Source organism: Pongo pygmaeus, chromosome 13 (assembly GCF_028885625.2).
Source record: "Pongo pygmaeus isolate AG05252 chromosome 13, NHGRI_mPonPyg2-v2.0_pri, whole genome shotgun sequence".
Taxonomy (NCBI): domain Eukaryota; kingdom Metazoa; phylum Chordata; class Mammalia; order Primates; family Hominidae; genus Pongo; species Pongo pygmaeus.
The window spans coordinates 57,652,442-57,676,067 of NC_072386.2; the positions used below are offsets into that span (position 1 = coordinate 57,652,442).

Below are 23,626 nucleotides of genomic sequence, written 5' to 3' on the forward strand. Positions count from 1 at the left end.
TTGGGAGGCTGAGGTAGGAGGATTGCTTGAGCCCAGGAGTTTGAGGCTGCAGTGAGCTAGAATCATACCACTGCACTCCAATCTTGGAGACAAAGCAAGAAGAAAATGCAAGAAGGGCATGAGAAAACAGAACTCAAGTTTGCAACGAGCCGAGCTTGAGGAGCACAGGGAGATTCCTGGAAAGGTAAGAATGAGGGGAGGCCACGTTTTCAACAATGGGAGTAAGGGGAAGAACAAACAAGCTCAGAAGAGCTATTGGAGGGCAGCGGAGGGAGAAAGAAGAAACAGATTACATTAAGTGAAGAATAATTTTCATGTCCCTACTCTGAGAAGCAAATTCATCCAAGTCTGAGCCAAAGAGAATGAATCAGAATTCTAAGTTTTCTGAGTTTGTCTTCTGAGAAAAATTCAGAGACTATTGTATATATTTGTGTATATTACCTTTAAGGACATTAACTGACACTTTGAGAGAACAGAAATGTAAATCTGTTAATAGGATAACGAAACTGGTCTGTGTCCTGTGAGCTGATTGAGAGAAGTTTAGAAACGCTGCTAAACTTGTCTTTGAACCCTGATAGGAGAGAAAGCTCAGCCCATGTCAGCCCTATCAAGTGAGTGGAGTGGTACAAAAGGAACGAACAGCTTGGGTTTAAAAGCTATAACTCTAGGGAAAGATAAGAAATAGGCTTTGAGATTTTCTTATTGCTAAATGTACAATTATTAGCCTGCGCATGAAAACCCCTTAGAAATCATTAAAATGAGCCATTATGTTGAGCTCCTCTAATTTTATCCTTATGAATCCATGATATTTATATTTCCACTAATAGTTACATGAATCTCAATTTACATTTTGAAAGTTGTGAAAGAACATGAAACAAAGCAGCCAGGACCGTCACATTTTTTGAAAGTTTTAGAATCTTTCTGTTGTTTACACCAGTGGGTAAAGAAATTTCATCTTTTAACTATAAAAGACACATGACATCTGATGAATTAGCCATGGTTTTAAACAATTACCTTATTACGCTGTCAAAACACAGTCCTTTCAACTACTCGCAGCTCTGTTTTATTTTGTACTGTGGGGTTTACCTGCACCTCCCACTCAGTTTCTTCCCTTGGGAAACCCTGACACAGCATCTCATATTTTGCCTGAGTATAAGACGTTCTGGAAGTATAAGACGATTTCCGACTTCTGCTGAGGGCCCAAGGGCAGCCTGTCTGAGGCCTGAAACCATAGGACATCCATTAAGGAGACCTGTTAAAATACCTCTGCTTTAGAGATGGCCAAACACTCTCAGGGAAAGGTGGATGAATGCTGACCTTTGGGGGCATCTGTAAAGCACATGAGGAGGTCAGAACTGAGGATGAAAGAGCTACAAAATAGCGTCCCCCACAACTTCCCAATCGCAAAAGAAATAAGACTAAACAGTTTCCCAAAGCTGTCCCATCAGAAGAGAACAAGCCACTTCAAAGGACTGATTTTAAATAATAACTTGTAAAACTAACAAAAGTATAGAAATCAAAGACAAAAGGCTTTTTGGATTTTAGGTGCTCCCTCTAATCTAGACAAACTATTCAAGATCACAGTCAAATGCAAGCCTAACTTTGCCTTAATTTCATCACCATTGCTTCTGCCTCCACCAACCAGGGCAACCCATGTAGAAACAGGATGCCTCATGAAGCTTCCTGCTGAATTCTAGGTAAAGGACCGTGGAAAAATGACACTCGTCACTGTTAAACCGACAGCAGGACTTTTAGGTAGGACAGTTCTATATGGGCTGTAACACCAAAGCATTGTGGACTCAAGAGTATAAAATAAGGAGAGTGATATGGAGTTGTGAACGGTGGAATCAGTGAGACTAATGTACACAGCACCTCCTTACTCCTATCTGCCTCAACCATGATTCTAGGAAAATTTGGCACATAATCTTTGGTTTACATATGAGGCAGAATTGGTGAATGTGTAAATATGTATAGTAAGCAACTCTCCCCAAAATGAGAAGATTTCAATCTTTAGCTACATTAAGGGATGCATCTCTTGGTCCCCCTCCCCACTATACCTTCCAAAAAAATGCCAGGTGTCTAAGGTCAGGACTTACTAATGAAGGGAAGCAGAAACTGACAGGCTAGAATAAAATCCTTTGCGAAAAAATGACAACAGTGATCTCGTAGGATGCTGAAATACTTTTCAGTTTTTCCTGGTCTTGCACTTCAAGGGCAAAAAATTAAATACGTGTCCTACTTTCATAAATCACGACTTCATATGTTTTATAACGAAAAAGGTAGTCGTGTGTCTGAATCCAGAAAGTGAGTGAATTGTGTCCTCTAGTGGCTGAATGTTATACTGGAACGGTAGCTTTGCTGTCATAACCTTAGGCAATTGGTTCCCTCCTGAATTTTTTCGTTCTTTCAAATAGGAGGATTGCTGAGTTTTGGAGCAAGGCATTAGGAATGTGGGGATTGTGTTCCTGATTTATTATCGAGACCAAGTTGCAACTAGCATCAGAAATTCACTTTGTCTTTGTCTCCATTCCTTGGCTAATTCAAATGACTAGATTTTGCCTGGGCTGCCACTGCCCTTCCTAAGTAAATCGTTTGTTTATAAAAGCTTCTGTTCCATAAGCAACTGCTTGCTAAGCCTAGTAAAACCAAGGATTGGGCTTCCAGATCATCTTATACTTAGGACAGAGTTGTTTGTTTTTGTTCTTTGAAAGAGTCTCACTCTGTTGCCCAGGCTGGAGGGCAGTGGCATGATCACGGCTCACTGTAGCCTCGACCTTCCTGGCTCAAGCGATCCTCCTGCCTCAGCCTCACAAGTAACTGGGACTGCAGGTGTGGACCCCCATCCCTGGCTAATTTTTTTGTTGTTGTAGAGACAGGGTCTCGCTATGTTGCCTAGGCTGGTCTTGAACTCCTGGGCTCAATGGATCCTCCCGCCTCGGCCTCCCAAAGTGCTGGGATTGGAGGTGTGAGCCGCTGTGCCCAGTATGGAGCATTGGACAACTCCATATAGTAGAGGAACTCATTAAGGGTTGGTGGAAGCTTCCCTTCCATGAGAAGGAGGGGGAAGCTTTGATTTTGAACAAAAGAGAGTGTCAGACCACCAGTGCCCCATCCCAGACCACCTGAATGGGACTCTTCAGGGTGGGGCTGACACTTACTCTGATGCACAACCACCCTTCCTTCTCCCAGCACTGAGAAGATCCACTGTGAATACAGAGCTAACTGGGCTTAAACTGGGAATCTATTTCCTTGGATGAAATAAAGTCCCTTTCAAGGATACTCCCCATGTCCTGCCCCGCTTCCTAACTACCTCGTTTGGAGTTATTTCTGGTTCATTTCTTTCCTTAGAAGTTCTAGTCACTAAATCATAACTCGCAGACATTCCTTCCGGTCAGCTCCTGCATGCATGCTATGCCATTCTTTTTCCCCCGCAGAAGAGAAGGCAGGTAGTACTCCTTAAGACTCCACTGCGATATGGGAGCACATCCCCGTTAGGCCAGATCAGACTTCTGGTCTGAGAACATTTAGCTGAATAGGAGGAGTCCTGAAAACAGCTAATTATCCATCAGAGAAACCATGTTCCAACTGATATGCTTGTTCTCAGCAAGCACAGTCCTCCACAGCAAGTCTGATAATTGGATAAACAAGACCACAGAGGATCTCGGGGGCTGAAATGAGAGATGAAAACGTACTTTATGTGGCTCTCTTTACTGTAATCACCAGTTAAAGGGACGGCAGGGAGCTTAACAAGCTCATTACAACCTCATTGCCTATGATCTCCGCACATAGCCCCCTGGCGGCCGCAGGAAAGGATGCCCTTGAAGGCCTTGCTGGGCCTTGGCCTCAGCCCATGCTGTTTTCATTCCGCCCCCACCAGAAAGCAGCTGGTGTCTCTAGTACCAGCTGTTGGGTCACATGGAAAATAAGCCAGGAGTTGGTGCAAATGTGTTCCTAGGCAAACCACTAGTATTTTCTTAATCTGGACACAGAGCAAGGAATGCCAAGCTTGGATTTGGATAATCCTTTTCATCAACTCAGTTTTTCCAGCTGTTCTGCTCTGCTTTCAGAATTGCTGTCCTTCTGTTTATGATTTCTCAGAGCCTCCTGCCTGGCTCTGGTTCAGGGGACCCTGCTTTAGCTCCATGCCTCTAACCCACAGAGGCTGCAATGGTACTGCAGAGGGCCCAAGTCGCTGGTTTGGAAGCCCCTGGTCATTCCCGGGATGAGCACTTCTGGCTCTAGAAGTTGGTCTCTATTGTTAGAGCAAGCATTTATTTTATGAATGCCCAACCCTCACTGACCCATGGGGATACTTCCGGAAGCACTACCCAGTTCTACCAGAACTCATCTACAGCTGTTCCTTAAAGAAACTTGAATAAGGTACAGACACGGGGCAGCACACACACATTACCGCAATTACTTTTGCACCAACCTAATACACTACAATGCAACTCGAATGGTGCCCCGCACAGGACACCTGAAGGGGCAGGGCAAAGAAAAGAGGCAGTGAAGGGATGGGAGGAAGGTGAGGCTGGGGACTGGAAGGCAATGCCAGCCTATCCCAAGCCAACTTTACCTGAAGCACTATGGCAGCTGCTCCTTTAAGAGAGGTAAAGATAACTGGAGTTCAACTCAAGTAATGTTCAGCTGAAACCCTCATCAATACCAAAATCCTAAAATGTGTGACTCTAGTTACCACTGGCACTCAAGGCCAGAAGACATCTACTATTAGAACCAGGTAATAGTTCCCTCCACCCAAGGGGGCTCTGCAGTTTATGTTAAGGGCACATTAATTTGAAATCCCAAACCTGGCTTTCTCAGTGTAAGCATTTATTGTTTGGCCCGACAGAGGTATTGTCTACAAGCCTCCAGGTAGATCAACTTTTTATAAGTCAAGCCACATTTCAAATTCATGAGGTGAATCCTCTATAAACGAAGAAATATTCCTGAATTTATCTACCCCACAAATCTTCATTTTCAGTTATTTGATTTCCTTAAGGGATACAGCTATGACCAGGATTATTGATTGGCATGGAAATAGCAACATCAACAGTAAAAGTTACCTGACAGACTCTTGGAACGAGAAGAAATCTGGATTTCTTCAATTAAGAAATAGGAACTGCTGTCCCTGCCAAGATAATACATTTTTTTTTTTTGAGACAGAGATTTTTGCTCTGTTGCCCAGGCTGGAGTGCAATGGCAGGATCTCAGCTCACTGCAGCCTCTGCCTCCTGGGTTCAAGCGATTCTCCTGCCTCAGCCTCCTGAGTAGCTGGGATTACAGGCACCCACCACCATGCCCAGTTACTTTTTGTATTTTTAGTAGAGACAAGGGGTCACTGTGTTGGCCAGGCTGGTCTCGAACTCTTGACCTCACTCAGGTGATTCACCTGCCTTGGCCTCCGAAAGTGCTAGGATTATAGGCGTGAGCCACCACACCCGGCCCAAAATGATAATACTCTTGGGAGTGATAAGACTAATCCATACCTGTTATCAATACCATAGCGAATGAGTTTAGAGATCATTTCTTGAAAAGAGACTTTTATTTTGGGGGTCAGTATAGAAAAGCCACGAGGTCCAGGTTTTTTGAGGTATGGGGAGATGGCAAGGAACAAAAAGAGAGGAAAATGGACAGAAATGAAAAGGTGAGGTCACCCAAGGCGAACTTAGTCAGCTTGCCAATTTTACCTGGGGTTCAGACCTCACTCGATTCTTTCCATTTCCATGTCGTGGATGGGGGGAGGTGCAGGAAAGGGGACACTCATCTGGGACTGGGTAACTGTCAAGCCCAATCTAATCAAAACCACTCTAATGCACACAAGGACTGGAGAAGAAAACTAAAAATTTAAAACAAGAGATTTAGACAAGATGCTTCCTAAATTCTGTGAAATTTTCATGAAGTAAGATTCCGAACCAAGTTCATTATCTCTCTCTTTCCTTAGACTATAAAATATGGTGGCCTGAGAGTCACAGAGAAGAACTGTGAGCCAAGAGAAGGGGCCACAACCAAACTGGAGAGAAGTCTCTTCTGTCTTTCCCCAAGGCCTGGTTTCTAACAGGGTGGCCTTGGCATTTCTAACGGGGTGTCCTTGGCAGTTCTACAGTGTCCAGTACAGCTCAAGAAGATTAACTCTGTATTTTCGGGTCTGTTTCTCATGATGACAAGTTGGATCCATTGTAATCCATCCAGACTTGTCCTCCTTTGCCCTCCTACATTTCTGAATCGTTCAGTGCACTAATGCACTCTAAGTCCCACTGTGATGTAATTAAGGGATAATGTTTGCAGGAAGGAGTAGAGAACATTGTAAATGCCACCTGTGGGTGACTAAATGCCGAGGGGAAGTCGAATAACTACAGAATTCATTGGATGCAAGTCTCTTCCAATGCCACAAGCATTTTTTCCCGATTATAGGATAAAGTTTCTAAAAAGATACAAAGCATCCATAAGCAAACATTTTCATGCCTTCATCTTCCTCTAAGGAATAGAGAATCGAAACTACTGCATCCTGAGAATGCTTATCTCCTCTAGGAGGGAGACGTGGGGACTAAGTTTAGATGTAAGGAATGAGGATTGAAAATGAAGAGCTGCTCCAGGAAGGATTAAATGGGGAAATAAATGTATACCTCCTGAATACTGTAAGGAAGAACTCTCCATTCCTAACTGTGTGAATAGCTGTTTGTATTTCTCAGTATAATTTTATTTTCTAAATTATTATTTTTTTTTAGAGATAGGTTCTCACTCTGTTGCTTGATTTGGAGAGCTGTAGCACGACCATAGCTCACTGTAACCTCGAATTTCTGGGCTCAAGAATCCTCTGCCTCAGCCTTCCGGGTAGCTAGAACTACAGGGACGCATGATACCACACCTGGGCAATTTTTAAAATGTTTTGTAGAGATGGGGTCTCACTATGTTGCCTGGGCTGATCTTAAACTCCTAGACTCAAGCAGTCCTCCAGCCTCAGCCTCCCAAAGCAGCGGGGTTACAGTGTGAGCCACTGTGTCTGGCCACCTCACTGTAATTTTTGACCTCAAGGAACCATTCACTTATCCTTTCTGGGTCTTAATTTTGTGCATCTGGAAATGTGGGGGTAGGAATGCTTGGATCAGGTGAGCTCTGAAGTTCTTTGCATTTTAGTCTCACCTACGTCATACTGGAAAGTATGGGTGAGGAACTGGAAAATGGGAATTCTCTCACACTGCTGTTAGGACTGCAAATGTAAAATTTTAGAAAACTAAGACTGAAATGTGTATTACTTGTGATCTGGTAATTTCACTTTTAGATATATTTCTTAAAGAAACTTTCACAAATGTGTACAGAAGGGCAAAGACAAAAAATCTTACTCCATAGTGTTTGTAAGAGCTGAAAACTTGAAAAAGACATAAATGCATATCAACAAGAAAATGAATAAAATATGGCCTCCTCACAAAGGAATACTAAACAGCAGTTAAAAGGAATAACAGGATGGGCATGGTGGCTCACACCTGTAATCCCAGCACTTTGGGAGGCCGAGGCAGGTGGATCACGAGGTCAGGAGTTCAAGACCAGCCTGGCCAAGATGGTGAAACCCTGTCTCTACTAAAAATACAAAAATTAACTGGGTGTGGTGGCAGGCACCTGTAGTCCCAGCTACTCGGGCAGCTGAGGCAGGAGAATTGTTTGAACCTGGGAGGCGGAGGTTGCAGTGAACCAAGATCGTGTCACTGCACTCCAGCCTCGGTGACAGAGCGAGATTCCATCTCAAAAAAAAAAACACACAAAAAAACCCAAAAAAACCACAAACCTTTATATGAATCAATATTGATATTTCCAAAAATGCAAGCCATTAAAAAGTTCCCATTGGTAAAACTTATGGAAATCTGGGTAAGTAGAAAGAAAAATGACTCATGACTCCATAGTAATACTCAAACAAACAAAAAAAAGAAAAACAAATCAATCTTTTGAGTGACAAAAACAAAGTGTAATATAACACCTAGAGCAGCCATCCTCAACCTTTTTGGCACCAGGGACTGGTTTCATGGAAGACAATTTTTCCATGGACTGGGGTGGCAGCGGGGGGCGGGGGATGGTTTTGGGATGACTCGAGCACATTCCATTTATTGTGCACTTTATTTCTACTATTATAACATTGCAATATATAATGAAATAATTATATAACTCACAATAATAAGAATCAGTAGGAGCCCTGAGCTTGTTTTCCTGCAATTAGAGGGTCCCATCTGAAAGTGATGGGAGACAGCGACAGAATATCAGGCATTAGATTCTCATAAGGAGCACACAATCTAGATGCCTCACATATGCAGTTCACAATAAGATTCATGCTCCTATGAGAATCTAATGTCACTGCTGATCTGACAGGAGGAGAAGCTCAGGTGGTAATGCAAGCAATGGGGAGTGGCTGTAAATGAAGCTTCACTCACCCGCTGCTCACCTCCTGCCGTGCAGCCTGGTTCCTAACAGGCCAAGGACCAGTAATGGTCTATGGCCCGGGGGTTGGGGACCCCTGACCTAGAGTGTGAAGCCATTTGCGTAAATTTTAAATGAATATAAAGATAATGCCATTGAGTGTTCACAGATGTGTGTGTGTGTAAGTGTGTGTAAAAGGAGAAAAAATAGAACACACATCATTTCATGATTGAGGTAAAAGTCTGTGACTGGAGACTGGGGATAAAAGAAGACTTCAACTGAATCAGTACCGCTGTATTTCTTTTATATAAAAACACAGAAAACAACAATGTCATTTCTGGATGGTGGGGAAGAGATGCTTTTTATAGACAGCATCCTTTTCTGCATTAAAGGAAATAGTCTCAAAATAAAGAAGTGCATGAGCATTAATGCCTTTGGCAGATGTGTGTTGACAAGCACTCCTTTCAGACCCCATGGAATAGGTCAGGTGCCACCATATGCGATTCAGAAACCAAGGCAGCCCAACCTGTTAGGCCTTTAGTGTCTAGCTCCATACTCTCCAATATAGTAGACACATACAGTTACTTGACTTTAAATTAAAATTAATTACAAATAATTTTTCAGTTCCTCCATTGCACTGGCCACATTTCAAATGCTGAACAGCTACATGTGATTAGTGGCTATTGTACTGGTGGCACACATATAGAACTTTCTGTTATTGCTGTAAATTCTATTGGAATGTGTGCTATTATTATGTTATTGCTGTAAATTCTATTGGAAAGAGCTAATCTTTAGCTGAAAACCTGCCCTTTTGACAACTAGCACATTTTGGTCACATTGCTCTTTTTCTAATATGTCCTTCTGCACAGAGGAAAACAAAGGTAATGGCTAGCAGATTTTTTTTTTAATCTCTGGAAAACATACGTCCACTATAATCCTGAACTACAATTACATCTGAAGTAACCCTTTCTTGTTAAAGAGAATTAGGTAAACTATGTTTAGAAAGAGATTTGGCAATCACCTACGGTTACATAAATATCACATTTCATTTCCCTGAAACTTAGGAAGTAGGAAGACAGGTTGAAGGATGAGAAAACATTATTCAAATAAAACTCAGAATGTGAGCTCAATGGTTTTCCAAGAACCTGCTTTTCTTTTTTCTTTTTTTTTGAGACAGAGTCTGGTTCTGTCTCCCAGGCTGGAGTGCAGTGGTGCAATCTTGGCTCACTGCAACCTCTGCCTCCTGGGTTCAAGCGATTCTCCTGCCTCAGCCTGCCAAGTTGCTGGGATTACAGGCATGCACCACCACGCCCAGCTAAATTTTGTATATGTTGTAGAGACAGGGTTTTGCCATGTTGCCCAGGCTGGTCTCAAACTCCTGAGCTCAAGCAATCCTCCTGCCTCCGCCTCCCAAAGTTCTGGGATTATGGTGTGAGCCACCACGCCCAGCCTGAACCTGTGTTTCTTACCTGTACACAGTGTGAGGGACATATACTTCTCGTGTTGGAAATTCCAAAATCTCTTTGTGCGGGCGTGTCCGGTTTTCAGGAAAGGGTTTCACAGGCAGCATTTCAGGAGTCAGACAGCAATTGATGATCTCTGGAGCTGTAGAAATCTCTAGTCTGAGCAAGCCTAAAGAGAGAAAATAGGAATGTCCTAGTAAAGAAACTGTCATGTTATGAGGGAGTCAAGAAAGATGGTTGCATCATGAAAGATGTTTCTTTCATGAAAATAAGAACAAACTATAGTACTATAAAAAAGTTTTGGAGCTAATTTCCTACAGCTTGAGAAAAGTGTGTCATGATAACTTTTGAGATTTAGCCTCTATAAAATAAAATATAAAGCAAGAAATTGTAAAATGAGAAGGAATGGATTAGAGGATTTTTAAAGTTCTTTCCTGAATTACCACAGTATAATTTTACATTGTTAAGTAACTTCCCTGCATTGCTAGCAGTAAAAATTGGAAGTTTTAAAACTGGCTTCCGGCCGGATGTGGTGGCTCACGCCTGTAATCTCAGCACTCTGGGAGGCCGAGGCAGGTGGATCACGAGGTCAAGAGATCGAGACCATCCTGGCCAACATGGTGAAACCCTGTCTCTACTAAAAATACAAAAAATGAGCTGGGCGTGGTGGCAGGCGCCTGTAGTCCCAGCTACTCGGGAGGCTGAGGCAGGAGAATCACTTGAACCTGGAAGGCAGAGGTTGCAGTGAGCCGAGATCGTGCCACTGCACTCCAGCCTGGTGACAGAGCAAGACTCCATCTCAAAAAAAAAAAAAACAAACAAAACAAAAGCAAAAACAAAAACAAACACAAACTGGCTTCCCTGGACCTGAGGATGCTACAGAAATACCTCCAGGACTGCCAAGTGAGGATAAGGAAGATGACTTTGCTTTCTACCAAAGCATCTCACATTCACTTTTTTAATACTAAGTATAATATTTTATTTGATTAAAGGGGCTCCTCTGTTTAAACAATTATCTCATTATCTGAGAAACCAGATCTAAAGCACAAGGTTTGTTTACTAAATCAATCTTTAAGAAAATTAAAAAAATATTAATAGGTTTTCCAAAAACACAGAACACATAGCACAATTCAGATTCTTAACCCCTAACACAAAATCTCACATTTCACTTGACAAATATGATTTTATAAATTCTGGCATTAGACAAAGAATGTGTCTAATGATAAGCGGTTTTGGCACAGCTGAAGAGGATAAAGATAAGTCATTCACACCTGGAATTGACTTGACTCGTCTCTGTAAGGATGATGATCTTTTGTAGTCAGCTAAAAACTTGAATAAGTCTTCATCACTAAGGCGATCTCCTTCCTGCCAAGAGAAAAGCCAGAGTTAGTGTAGACGCACCTTTGACTCTTGGGTTGGGGACAAACGATTTCTGGGAAGATTTTTACCTTTAAGTTTTATTCTCACAAGTCTTTCATAGAAATTAGGATTATAGGCAGCTCTGAAATCATTGAGTTCCACTTCTTGTTAAATCCGTCTCAATCACTGTGACTCACTGTGCCTCGGCCTCTTATCAGTCCTTCTGGGGATGGGGCATCTGCTGCATTCTAAGGAAGCCTGTCTGACCATTAGAAAACCAGGCCAAAAACGTCCCCCCTATAACTCTCACCCTCTGATGCCAGTATTACCCCCCTGGAACAATACAGAATAAGTTTACTTTCTTCTTCAAATGTTTGAAGGTGGAGAAAGCATCTTTCCATCTCATTTTCTTCACATTTGTCTCAAACAAGGTTAAGTATAAATGCTGTCCACCCCCACATATGCCCAAGATGGGTCAGGAGTACACATGCATGATCTCCAATCCTTACAACAACCCAGTAAGGTAAGTGGGTAGATATGTCTTATTCCCAATGACACCATCCAGACTTAGTTAAGTACCTTGTCCTCCAAGGTCATAAGATTGAGAAGGGTATGTGTATGCTGAATAGAAACCTTTTCAGACCCTTACTATTTCTATTATGTGGCACGGTGCACAGGCCCCATCAGCATCCCTTTTGCATTTCAGTTTGTTAACGTAACCCCTTTAAATGCTCCACGAAGACTGTGTAGCTATGGAAAACTTTCCAAAACAGAGTCAGACCAAGTGAGTTTATTTTAAGTGTGACAAAATATAACTAACATAAAATTACCATCTTACCTCTTCTTTTTTTTTTTTCTGAGATGGAACCTCACTCTGTCACCCAGCCTGGAGTGCACTGGTGCAATCTTGGCTCACTGCAACCTCCACTTCCCAGGTTCAAGCAATTCTCCAGCCTCAGCCTCCCAAGTAGCTGGGATTACAGGTGTGCACCACCACACCCAGCTAACTTTTGTATTTTTAGTAGAGACGGGGTTTCACCATGTTGGCCAGGCTGGTCTTGAACTCCTGACCTCACGTAATCCACCTGCCTCAGCCTCCCAGTGCTGGGATTACAGGCATGAGCCACTGCACCTGGCCCATCTTACCTATTTCTAAGTGCACAATTCAGTAGTGTTAAGCACATTCTCATTGTTGTGCAACCAACTGCCAGAATGCTTTTGTCTTGCAAAAAAAATCTGAAACTCTGTACCCTTTAACCAGTGACTCCCCATCCCCTCTATCCCTAGACCCTGGCAACCATCATTCTACTTTCTGTCTCCATACCTTTGACAAGTCTAGGAAGTTTTTTATTTTTTTAAATAGTCTTCATGTTTACGGAGCTAACAAAGAGTACCATCTGGAATGGTCACCCTCTCTGAGCAAGCAGGGAGCCCTGGAAACTTGCACATCAAGCAGTAGTGAAAGTGGAAACTTGCACATGAATAGCCAGGCCAAGAAACCCTGAGATCCACCAGGAAGGAGATGTCCCAGCCAGACTGTTGTCATAGCTTCATGAATGGATTGGCCAAGATAGTTCAAATAGGATAGTTTGTATCACGAGGAACAAAACCTAACCCTTCTCTCAGTTAAAATAGCTAACATTCATTGAGGACTTACTGTATTCCAGGCACTCTAAGAAGAGTTTGACAGGTCTCATGTCACCTGACCTTCCTGCTAGCCACATGAAGTTAAGTACTATCGTTCCCGTTTTCTGGCTAATGAAATTGAGGCTTTGTGAATGCTGTGGTTTGAATGTCCCCTTCAAAACTCATGGTGAAGCTTGGTCCCCATGGTGGCAGTGTTGGGAAGTGGGGCCTTTAAGACGTGATTGAATCATGAGGACTCTGCCCTCATGAATGGATTAATCCATTCACAGATTAATGGATTAATCTGCATCATGGGAGGGGAACTGGTGGCTTTATAAGAAGAGGAAGAGAGACCTGAGCTAGCATGCTCAGCTGCTCACCGTGCTCCACCTCAGGACTCTGCAGAGAGGCCCCGCCAGCAAGAAAGCCCTCACCAAGTGTGGGCCCTCAACTTTGGATTTTTCAGCCTTCAAAACTGTAAGAAACAAATTCCTTTTCTTTTTAGACTACCCAGTTTCAGATACTCTATTATAAGCAGCAGAAAATGAACTAAGACAGTGAGCTTAACTAGTTTGCTCTCTTAATCACTACATATCCTCCTCCTGTGGGTTCCAGTGCCCATGCCAGTATGGGGAAAAACCCAGACACACTGTAACGTGGAGAGATACCTGCTTGAAAAAGCTGCTAACGCTCAGGGTGGAGGTTTTGAAGTTGGATCCAACCCCATTTTCCTCCAAGGAGAGGGCTCTTTCAGAAAGCCTTCTAGATTGGGCCAATGTCCTCCGTTCACCCACTGAGCTTCTCCCTTTAAGAAAAACAATTGTCACTCCAAAGTATGCCTTTCTGTTCAAACACACATCAGTTATTAACTTCACAATATGTATGTTTAAAGTCACTGATCGGGAACACTGAATATGGCCATCCTTGTTTTGAATGAAAATATCCTTTCATTGGCCCCTACCTTTCTTAGTCCTCCTGTTGGTGTCCTTAATCCTCCTCCGACCAGAGGAGAGAGGCCAGGAGCAGTCACGGGTCCCTCTCACATGGAAATTAGGGTAGACCAAATGCCACCCGGCAAGAGTCCAGAGCTATAGCCAGAACAGGGTCTCCTGATAAGCTTTATTTAGTCAGCACACTGTTTGCTTTTCTTTTGTTTCTATATTTGCATTCTACTGGGAGAGGCATGTACTCAAATGCCCCTGAAGGCATTTGGGATTGTGACCCAAACATGCTAGGGTCAGCCTGTGTACACTCTGAATCCCAGCGTTCCTCTGCTCTCATTATGTGGACCAGGCAGCAAGACTGAGTTTCTGCCTTGGGTGATCTGCCCAATGGAAATTAGAACCCCAAATCACACTCAGACTTGGGCTGGGACCCTGATAGTTTGCCCAGTTGTTTCTTATCCCCTTTTGGGATCTGGGTGGAGATCTTGTTGCTTTTATATTGCAAAAACTCATGGGTTCTCTTATAAATAATCAAATTGCTTAGAACTAGAACAGTTCCAACCCGTCTTTGAGTATCTTCTTATCCTTAATTCTTACCATGATGTTGAATTAGAATTTCTTGCTACCTCTACCCACCTAAACTTGCCATTCTGCCTCAGCATAATACATGACATCTTTGCATCTTCTGGTTGCTCCTTAAGAATCAGTCTCTGTTGTCAGGTTATCCTTGACCTAGAGATGACTGAGGCCTCAGCATGCCCTATGCCTGAATTACCCAGCTTGTGTGCCCTCTAAGCTCTATACATAACTCTTATCAATAAGTTACTTGGGTCTACATAGGCGGCATTAAAGAAAGCTGTGGCAGGAAGATCAGGATGTGGTAAAGTGAGGTTTGTTATTGATGAACCAGAAATAACCCAGGAGTTCTGACTGGTGATTATGTACCAGTAACTCCAAAATAGCAGCAGCAATCACAAAATGTCCTTTCCTCCACTTCCTTGCTCAAGGTAGTATTTCAGAACTGGCTTAAGCCTTAGCTTAAGGAATGCATGAAAAAATGTGAACATGGACTTATATATTTGGTGGATACAAAAGCATTTAGGGAAAGAGAAACCCCACCACAGGTGATATGGGCGGGTCCACTTGAAAATTTGCAACCCTTTTGAAAATTTCTACACCAAGCAGTGTAGGAATGAATGATTCAGATCAAGGGTGAGATGATGAAAAAGAAATATGCTAAATAAACTAAAACAGTAAATATTCTTTGGATGCCCATTTTTTCATTGCACTTGGCAAAGTAAACTTTAAAGAACTGGAAGTTTTGCTGGGAAACTTGAGTTTTTCTCTTTTTTCTTTTTTTTTGAGACAGAGTCACGCTCTGTTGCCCAGGCTGGAGTGCAGAGGCCTGATCTCGGCTCACTGTAACCTCGCCTCCCTGGTTCAAGCGATTCTCCTGCCTCTGCCTCCCGAGCAGCTGGGATTACAGACAGACGTGTACCACCACACCCAGCAAATTTTTTGTATTTTTAGTAGAGCCAGGGTTTCACCATGTTGGCTGGGCTGGTCTTGAACTCCTGGCTTCAAGTGATCCGCCTACCTCGGCCTCTCAAAGTGGTGGGATTACAGGCGTGAGCCACCACACCCTGTCGAGTTTTGCTTTTTGAAGCCTTTGTAACAGAGGCTTTTTTTTTTTTTAGGTTTAGGAGTCGACTATGGTGTCTCTGCTTAACACACTACAGACGGTTACTACAATTTCTTGTTAAAGTTTTACTTTTGAGAGGGGGTGGCTAGCAAAAATCAACTTTAAGTATCATACCATCTAGAAAATCTTACTATAAGAGTATACTTAATCTTCACCAACGTTCATGATAATTTCTTTTGGAGATCACTGTCCAAATATATGTAATCCAGTCATAATAGTGTTTCATTCTATTTATCTCCTTCTTCCTCCCCACTTCCCACACCTCACTGTGCCCCCAGTCCCTACTAGTAAGCTGTGGACCTGGGCAGTGGCACACTGGGGAGCCCTCCCTTTCCCACTGCAGGTGAAAATCTTACCAACCACAGAGTCCACATCAGTTACCTCCCTCTCAAGGGTGGAGACATTGAAGAAGCTTGATAAGCTTATGGGTGCCCAGGCAAACGGCATCCGGTATTTCCCCAAACGCTGGCAGAAGGATTCAGCTTGGAGTTTTAGTTTTTCAATCTTTTCTTTACTCTGGAGGAAAATGGAAAGAAACAAGCTGAAACAAGCATCAGCACCAAGTCAACTGCCTCTGACCTGAATATGACAGCCATCTCCAAAATCCAAACCCTACTGATTAAAAAGAGTAAAAACATATTTTCCCACTAAAAAATAAAAACAGTGAATAGCAGAAAAATGATGCACCTGGGCCAGAAGTCTAGCTGATAAGGAAATAAAGATTAAAAAATCAGGAGTTTACAAAAAGGCTACATTTAATTAGTAAAATACATTTTTAGCTAACAAAAACAAAAAGGGACTCATTACACCAGATTATCAATTCTTTTGGTGGCTAGCTATGTGACTTGGATTTGCATAAAAGAATCTTGAAATCAAGTTTAGTATATCATCTACCAAGCTCCCAAGTGAACCTGTTTCTCCAAAAGTTGCTTTGGAAAACTCCAAAAAATTCTAAAAAGTTTCCTAACAACTCCTTAGGAAGTTTACAATACTTCCAAGGTGTTCTTTCTGAGTTCAGAATAAAAGATAGATTAAAAAAAATGTCTTGAGTTCAATAAATCTTACTTGACATTTATGAGTCTGTAGAGTACAATACTAATAAGGTAAGTCTTATTGCAGAAAGGCCATTTTTTTTTTTTGAGATGGAGTCTCACTCTGTCTCCCAGGCTGTAGTGCAGTGGTATGATCTCGGCTCACTGCAACCTCCGCCTCCCAGGTTCAAGCTATTCTCCTGCCTCAGCCTCCTGAGAAGCTGGGAATACAGGCACGAGCCACCATGCCCGGCTAATTTTTTGTATTTTTAGTAGACAGGGTTTCACCGTGTTAGCCAGGATGGTCTCAATCTTCTGACCTCGTGATCTGCCCGCCTTGGCCTCCCAAAGTGCTGGGATTACAGGTGTGAGCCACCATGCCCGGCCAAGGCCATGTTTTAAGAATCACACTGGGAATCTTTGCAAATTGCTGCTGAGAAAAGATATCCTTTTCATAGACTCAACACCTATGCTGTGCTAATGAATATATAATGCATGGTAGTGGCAGCCAATTCCCAGTTATTTGCATACCTGAAAGGGCAGTGGCCCATGCTGTTGAGGAAGGCCAGGAGAGCTCTGGCACGGTTTAGTTTTGGGGTCTCCGTGGACCTCCCAACCAGCTGAGTCAGAGCCTCAGAATGAAGACAACAGGGGGTGGCCTTGCCCCAAACAAGTTATGCAGTCAGACCTTGCTGTATGTCAACATTAGAAAATTCAAGGATTTATTTCTCTAAAAAATCATCATCATGCTGGGCATGGTGACTCATGCCTGTAATCCCAACACTTTGGGAGGCTGAGGCAGGAGAATTACTTGAGGCCAGAAGTATGAGACCAGCCTGGGCAACACAGTGAGACCCCATCTCTACAAAAAAATAAAAAACTAGCCAAGCATGGTGGCATGTGCCTGTAGTACCAGCTGCTCAAAAGGCTGAAGGGGGAGGATCATTCAAGCCCAGGAGTTCAAGGTTGTAGGGAGCCATGACTGCACTCCAGCACTCCAGCCTGGGAGATAAAGTAAGACACTGCCTCAAAAAAAAAAAAAAAAAAAAAAAAAGTCATCATCAGTGACCAGTTTTCTTTTCCTCTTTTATTTAATTAAAATGAGTAGCATTTTATATAGGGACACATTAGGGACTAAAGCCCATTAACTATTTGTGTAACACTTCTGAAAATACCTGCTTCTTCTAAGATGTCTCCACTTAACAATACTCAAATTACCATACCTTTCCACCATCACTTTCTTTGATAACCGTGTAGGGCTCTGCACAGTCTCCAATCTCTCCCTGCTGCAGGACTTTTTCAATCTACCAATAAAAAGAATATTAAAATAAGGCACATAAATTACATTCATAAAAAGGAATCTATGCAACCATCAGAATTACATTTTATGACAATATTTGATGACCTAGGAAGATATCTGTGATACATGTTTTTTGATTAAAAAGTTTATATAAAGAATAGCATACAATTTTATTTAACACATCATAAAGGCATATGAAAAGGGTGAAAGTAGATACTCAGCAAATGCAGCAAGTGTTAATAGTAGTTATCTTTGTATGGTGGGATTATGTGTGATTTTTATTTTCTTCCCATTGCTTATGTGTATTTTCTATTTTAAACAATAAACATGTATTATGTATATAATAAAAAAGGCAATAAAAGTTATTTTATAAAACAAAACCCAGGAGACATATGTAGGAAGTGGAAAACTCATTTTCTTTATTATTGCTTACAATATAAAAAAGAGATATGGTCTCTGTGAAAGTCGGGTTAGGGACTAAAACCTTCCACAAAATGAATGACTGAACCGAATAAATTATCTGTAATTGTCTCCCTTGTAATTCCTATTAGGGCTAATTCTCTGGATTTAACAGACTTGGAAAGAAACTCAAAAGCATTGGGATGTGCAGCTTCTCTCTTTGCTAACTGGCTGTTAATAGGAATGAAGGCTGGTAATAAGAATGAATGAAGTGTCTTCTGTCTTGCTTCAGGTAAAGTGACTGGCTGGCAAGTTGTCATAAATTTGGGCACCATATTTAAAAGAAAGACAAGGAGAAATTTGAAATTTCCTAACTCTCTGCTCAAAGAAAATTTAACTTAGATGTTGAAGAGTAAAACCAGTGGATTTAGTCCCATCAGTTGAGATGATCCTCGAAGAAAGAATTTGGGTCAACATAGTCCAAAAGGGACACATACTTAATAGGTGCTGTGAGTTAGGCACAAAGTATTTAACAATACCCATGATAAAGGGGCATTTATGGGGTTTCAAAGGAAGCAGCATGAGGCTACTCAATGAATATCTGCTTCAGGGAGGACTCCAAGCAGGAAGTCTCTCTTCTCATAAAAGAAGTTCAAAACCCCCTCCCATTGCCACAGCATGAAGAGAAGGCGAATCCCACTGAGAGATGCACCACGCTGAAAACATAGGCACATAACACTTGAGCTAGAAACTGACCAGTATTCCTGCTAATCAGCAATCATTTCCTTATTGTTGAGTACCTTCTATATGGTAGCAGCTGGGAGATAAGGTGGCGATAAACACTGCCCCTATTCTCCTGAAGCTCATAGTCAGGAGCTTGTAGAACAAATTGGAAGGAAGCTAATTTTTCCATGAAGTGAATGGATTAAAAATGTGGTCTTTAGAATAAATTCTGAACAGAGATTAAGAACTTCTTAATTAGGACCCTGAAGCAAGGAAGGGGAATGCCACAGCTTCATGCACTAGTAGTGTGTATCATGGAACATACAGGAAGCAGGAGAAGTCAGATTTGACCAGACCAGCAGATACTACTGCCCTGGCTGCAGTGGGCAAGGAGAACTCCAGGTACTTCATGAGAAGGAGCTGCAGGCCGACATGAGAACCTATTGTTTGGCCCTTCATGATTTACGCAAAAGTGTGTAATGAAATGTATGACTCCTCATAACCATGGAAAGTAGGGCAAAGAAGCCTATCAGATTAACCTAAAACTTTTCTTAAGGGAAGAGACTACTTTCTGCTCTATTCAGAAGGGGTAGGATTAACACTTGGCATACCTATTTTTTTTCATATTTAATAGCCATTTATTGTTTACCTAATTATGGTATATCAGGAACAGGGTAGGTGTTTTTACATACATTATTTCAATTTTCTTCAAAACCACTCAGGCACAGGGATCATTTTCCAATTAGACTGAGAGACTAAACTTGCTACAATACACAGCAGATGTAGCAAAATAGGAATTTGAACCCATTTCTTTGAATGCCAAGTTGTTTTTTAACTGGATTGTAAACTCTTTAAGATGGGAAATTTAACATCTGGAAGACTTCTAAAGTGCTAGGCTCTCTGCTTTGTGTTTTCTTAAACTCTGTGGCTCTCACATAAGGATAGGCACATTGCAACTTATTAAATATTTAAATTTGGCATGGCATAACTATTTTTAAACAATTTTTGAAAAGTTTCCAATTCACTCCCATTTTCACTCTTCTTTCCTTGATTGTAAAACAAACTCTTTTAAAAAAAAATTTCACAAAATCTTGAATTAAACGTTTAAGTGGAAATAATCCCTTAAAGCCATATTATATGCAACACCTGAACTAGATGATGCTAACTAAAATACAGTAAAGACCCTGATGTTCGGCCTGGGAATATAAACAAAAAAGAAAGAAGCCCCTCTTACCGAATAATGTCTGCCTGGATGTGCTAAATAGTTTAACACCATTTACTATATATTTAAAGGGAAAGAAGCAACAATGATGAAATTATGATAAAGAAAAGCAAACAGCCAACCAGGGGCTGTCTTGCTGAGTAGATTTCAAGTTCTTAAATCTATTCAAACACTTTAGTATATTTGTTATGCCAAATGAACACATTTATACATTTGAAAATTTCGGAACAGATTTGGTAAGTGATAGGAACCAATGGGTAACCACTGTTACTTGGCAGAATATGATGGATTAATCAAGAGAAAGTCATCCACTGGGAAGCAGAGTTTGAGACAAAATTTGGCTCTATAGCACTAGTGTTGGCTTCTTCAGTTTCCTAGGCTGACAGAGAATGGTGAACTTACCTACAGGGCTACCATAGTGGGCTTTAATTTTCCTGTATGTCTAAGTAATATTGCAACGAAAAGGAGACACATTAAAGTTTGACAACAATAGAAGTGTCTTTTCAGCAATATAATTTTAACTATACTTTCTATAAGCTTAAGTAAGTTCCCCTCAAGCTACAGTAACCTCTCATAATCTTTGTTATACGGTGTTAAAGAAGCTAGAGTGAAAAGACATTTGCCATCTGTTAAGTGACCTCCAAGCTACCTGAATTATTTGGAATCCATGAGATCATGGGGCGATCACTGAGACTACAGACATAAAACACTGTACTAACCAGATAATGTTCCAAACCTAAGAGGCTGGGGGCACATGAAATCAGACACCTGAATTTGTTGTTTTGTTTTTACAATGATTTTACGGCCGGGCGCAGTGGCTCATGCCCATAATCCCAACACTTTGGGAGCCAAATACGGGCGAATCACCTGAGATCAGGAGTTTGAGATCAGCCTGGCCAACATGGTGAAACCCCGTCCCTACCAAAAATACAAAAATTAGCCTGGTGTGGGGTGGTGGGCGCCTATAATCCCAGCTGCTCGGGAGGCTGAGGCAGGAGAATCGTTTGAACCCAGGAGGTGGAGGTTGCAGTGAGCTGACATGGTGACACTGCACTCCAGCCTAGGTGACAAGAGCGAAACTCCGCTCAAAAAAAAAAGAGTCAATAAGACCAATTATCTGGCCTAAGGTAGGTAAAATACCTGATGTTTGTTAATTTCTAACCAGTCATTTTGGTGTACAGAGAAAGGATCTGGTTTTCTTACAACAGCAAAGAGTATAGCCTAGAATGAAAGGCTCTTCTACTTATAATGGCCCCATAGATTTCAACTCTCATTAGAGACAGTCTGTGACATGGTAAGAAGAAAAAAAAGGAGGGTGAAACTTGAAAACCACAGCCCACGCTTCAAATTGTAAGAGGCTGGACTTGGGAACACTTAACTATGCATCTCTAGAGCAACATGAACATTGTTAGGAAACTCTAGCCCAGAGATTTTCCTTTCTCCACAGCAGCTTCTCTGCACCAGGTCACTGAGGGAACTCTCCTTAATTAGGAGAAGGGTGCCCAAGATGTGCCAAGCTTTATTCTGTAGTCATGACTATCCACTGAGGTCAGTGTGATTATCTCCACTTCACAGATGAGGAAACTCAGTCTCAGAAAGACCAGGAAACTGCCAATGCCATTTAATTACTAGGTTGTAAAGCCAGGACTCAAACCTACGTCTGTATGTCTCCAAAACCTAGTCTTTCTAGTATCTGCAACAGTTTACTTAGAAGGGAAAAGGGGTAAATTGAGAAGGAAACAAACCGAATCTCAGAGGATATGTGGACACATTCTGAGATTTCGTGCACCCGAAACATGTGCTGGGAACAATGCAGCAATGAAAACATCAGATCGGGCAAATCAGATCGTGCTGAATTACCTTGACTACCAGGTAGATGTCTGAGGACGGGTAGGTGACTGAGAAGACTGCAGATCTCGCCTGACTTGATGCGGCCACTGAAGGCGTGTGAGCTCGCAGAAATCCTTTGAACTGGTCAGAGTTCAGGTCACAGTGAAAATTTTCTGAGATCTGTAAATGAGCAGCAAAGTGAAATATAAGTTAGATCTGTTGCATTCATGGTTTAAACACGTTAAAAAGGAGTAAAAACACCACAGAGAAATTTTGCTGAAGGAGTTAAGTGTAATAATCATAGACATGGTTTAGGAAAGTGGCTCCTGGATAAATCTGATAAATGTTTTGTCATAATGTCTAGGTATTCTGGAGCCATTTGAGAGATGTTCCTTGAAACATTTAAATGTTTATTAAACCACCGGTATTTCCTGAGTATCAGTTACTTCACTATAGAAGAGCAGGACCTCTGCTCTCAATTAATTCACAATCAAGAATGAGGGAAGGACTGGGTGTGGTGGTTCACACCTGTAATCCCAGCACTTTGGGAGGCCAAGGCGGGCACATTGCTTGAGCTCACGAGTTTGAAACCAGCCTGGCCAACATGGTGAAACCCTGCCTCTACAAAAAATACAAAAACTAGCCAGCATGGTGGCATGTGCCTGTGGTTCCAGCTACTTGGGAGGCTGAGGTGGGAGGATGGATCACTTGACCCCAGGAGGCAGAGGTTGCAGTAAGCCAAGATCGCCCCACTGCATGCCAGCCTGGGCAACAGAGTGAGACCCTGACTCAAAAAAAAAAAAAAAAATAGGTGAGGGAAAAGGCAAGCACGTAACTAACTACAGTAAAAGCAAAATACAAGTCACCACATACATACAAAGAAGCACTGTGGAAGTTCCAGAGTGACAGGCCATTTGCAATTGGGTGACAAGGACAACTTTTCATGGAAGCAGCACTGGAGATAGATGGGCCTTAGAAGATTCTGATAGGCAGGGGTGGAGGGTGATGATGTACCAGGGAGAGAGTAGAGTACGAATAAATATCTCAGAGGCTTGAACGGCTGGGGGAAGCTTAATCAGTGGTCTAGCTTGACTCTGCATAGACTATGGATGGAAAGAAGGTAGAGGAACGCCATCATGAAGAAAGCCTGGTTGTAGGGAATGAATCTTAGTGAAGATTCTGAGCAAGAGCATGATGTGAACAGTGCTCCTGGCTCTTTTAGTGTCCTATTACTTAAGAGCCACTGTATGGTTGGGTTCTCCCCTTCATTACCAAGAGAATTTTAGTGGTGAGTGGCTGCCCAGGCAGAGACTACATTTACCAGCCTCCTTTGCAATGAGGGGTGATCATGTGACTGAATTCTCTCCAGTGAATTGTGAGCAGAAGCAATGTGTCAAACTTCCAGGCCTCCTCCATCCTTCTTTTCTCTTCTTCAGGGGCAGCAATGGCAGTGACAAGAGTGATTTGGGGAGAGCACATACTGAAGATGGAGGAGCCACTGCCAGCCTGCATTTCTGAGTGGCTGCGTGGAACAGAGGGGTCCCTCTTCCCACCCTGGATGGTTAAAGAAACAAAGACAGCAACTTCTTGCTTATAAGCCAGCGGTTTTCAAAATGTGGTCCCC

The 23,626-nt window shown here is 42.2% G+C and overlaps 1 protein-coding gene across 6 annotated transcripts in view; it reads right to left on the bottom strand.

Moving 5' to 3' along the window:
- Positions 1–23,626, bottom strand: part of DOCK8 (dedicator of cytokinesis 8) — a 247,673-nt gene that overhangs the window by 114,000 nt on the left and 110,047 nt on the right. For all 6 annotated transcript variants that reach the window (XM_054499987.2, XM_063649580.1, XM_054499990.2 and 3 more), the window contains 6 exons: positions 22,033–22,182; positions 17,752–17,832; positions 15,854–16,013; positions 13,520–13,656; positions 11,138–11,231; positions 9,873–10,035 (listed from right to left, as the gene is read on the bottom strand). In XM_054499987.2, the coding sequence (XP_054355962.1) occupies positions 9,873–10,035; positions 11,138–11,231; positions 13,520–13,656; positions 15,854–16,013; positions 17,752–17,832; positions 22,033–22,182 (785 nt within the window). The remainder of the gene's footprint in view (positions 1–9,872; positions 10,036–11,137; positions 11,232–13,519; positions 13,657–15,853; positions 16,014–17,751; positions 17,833–22,032; positions 22,183–23,626) is intronic.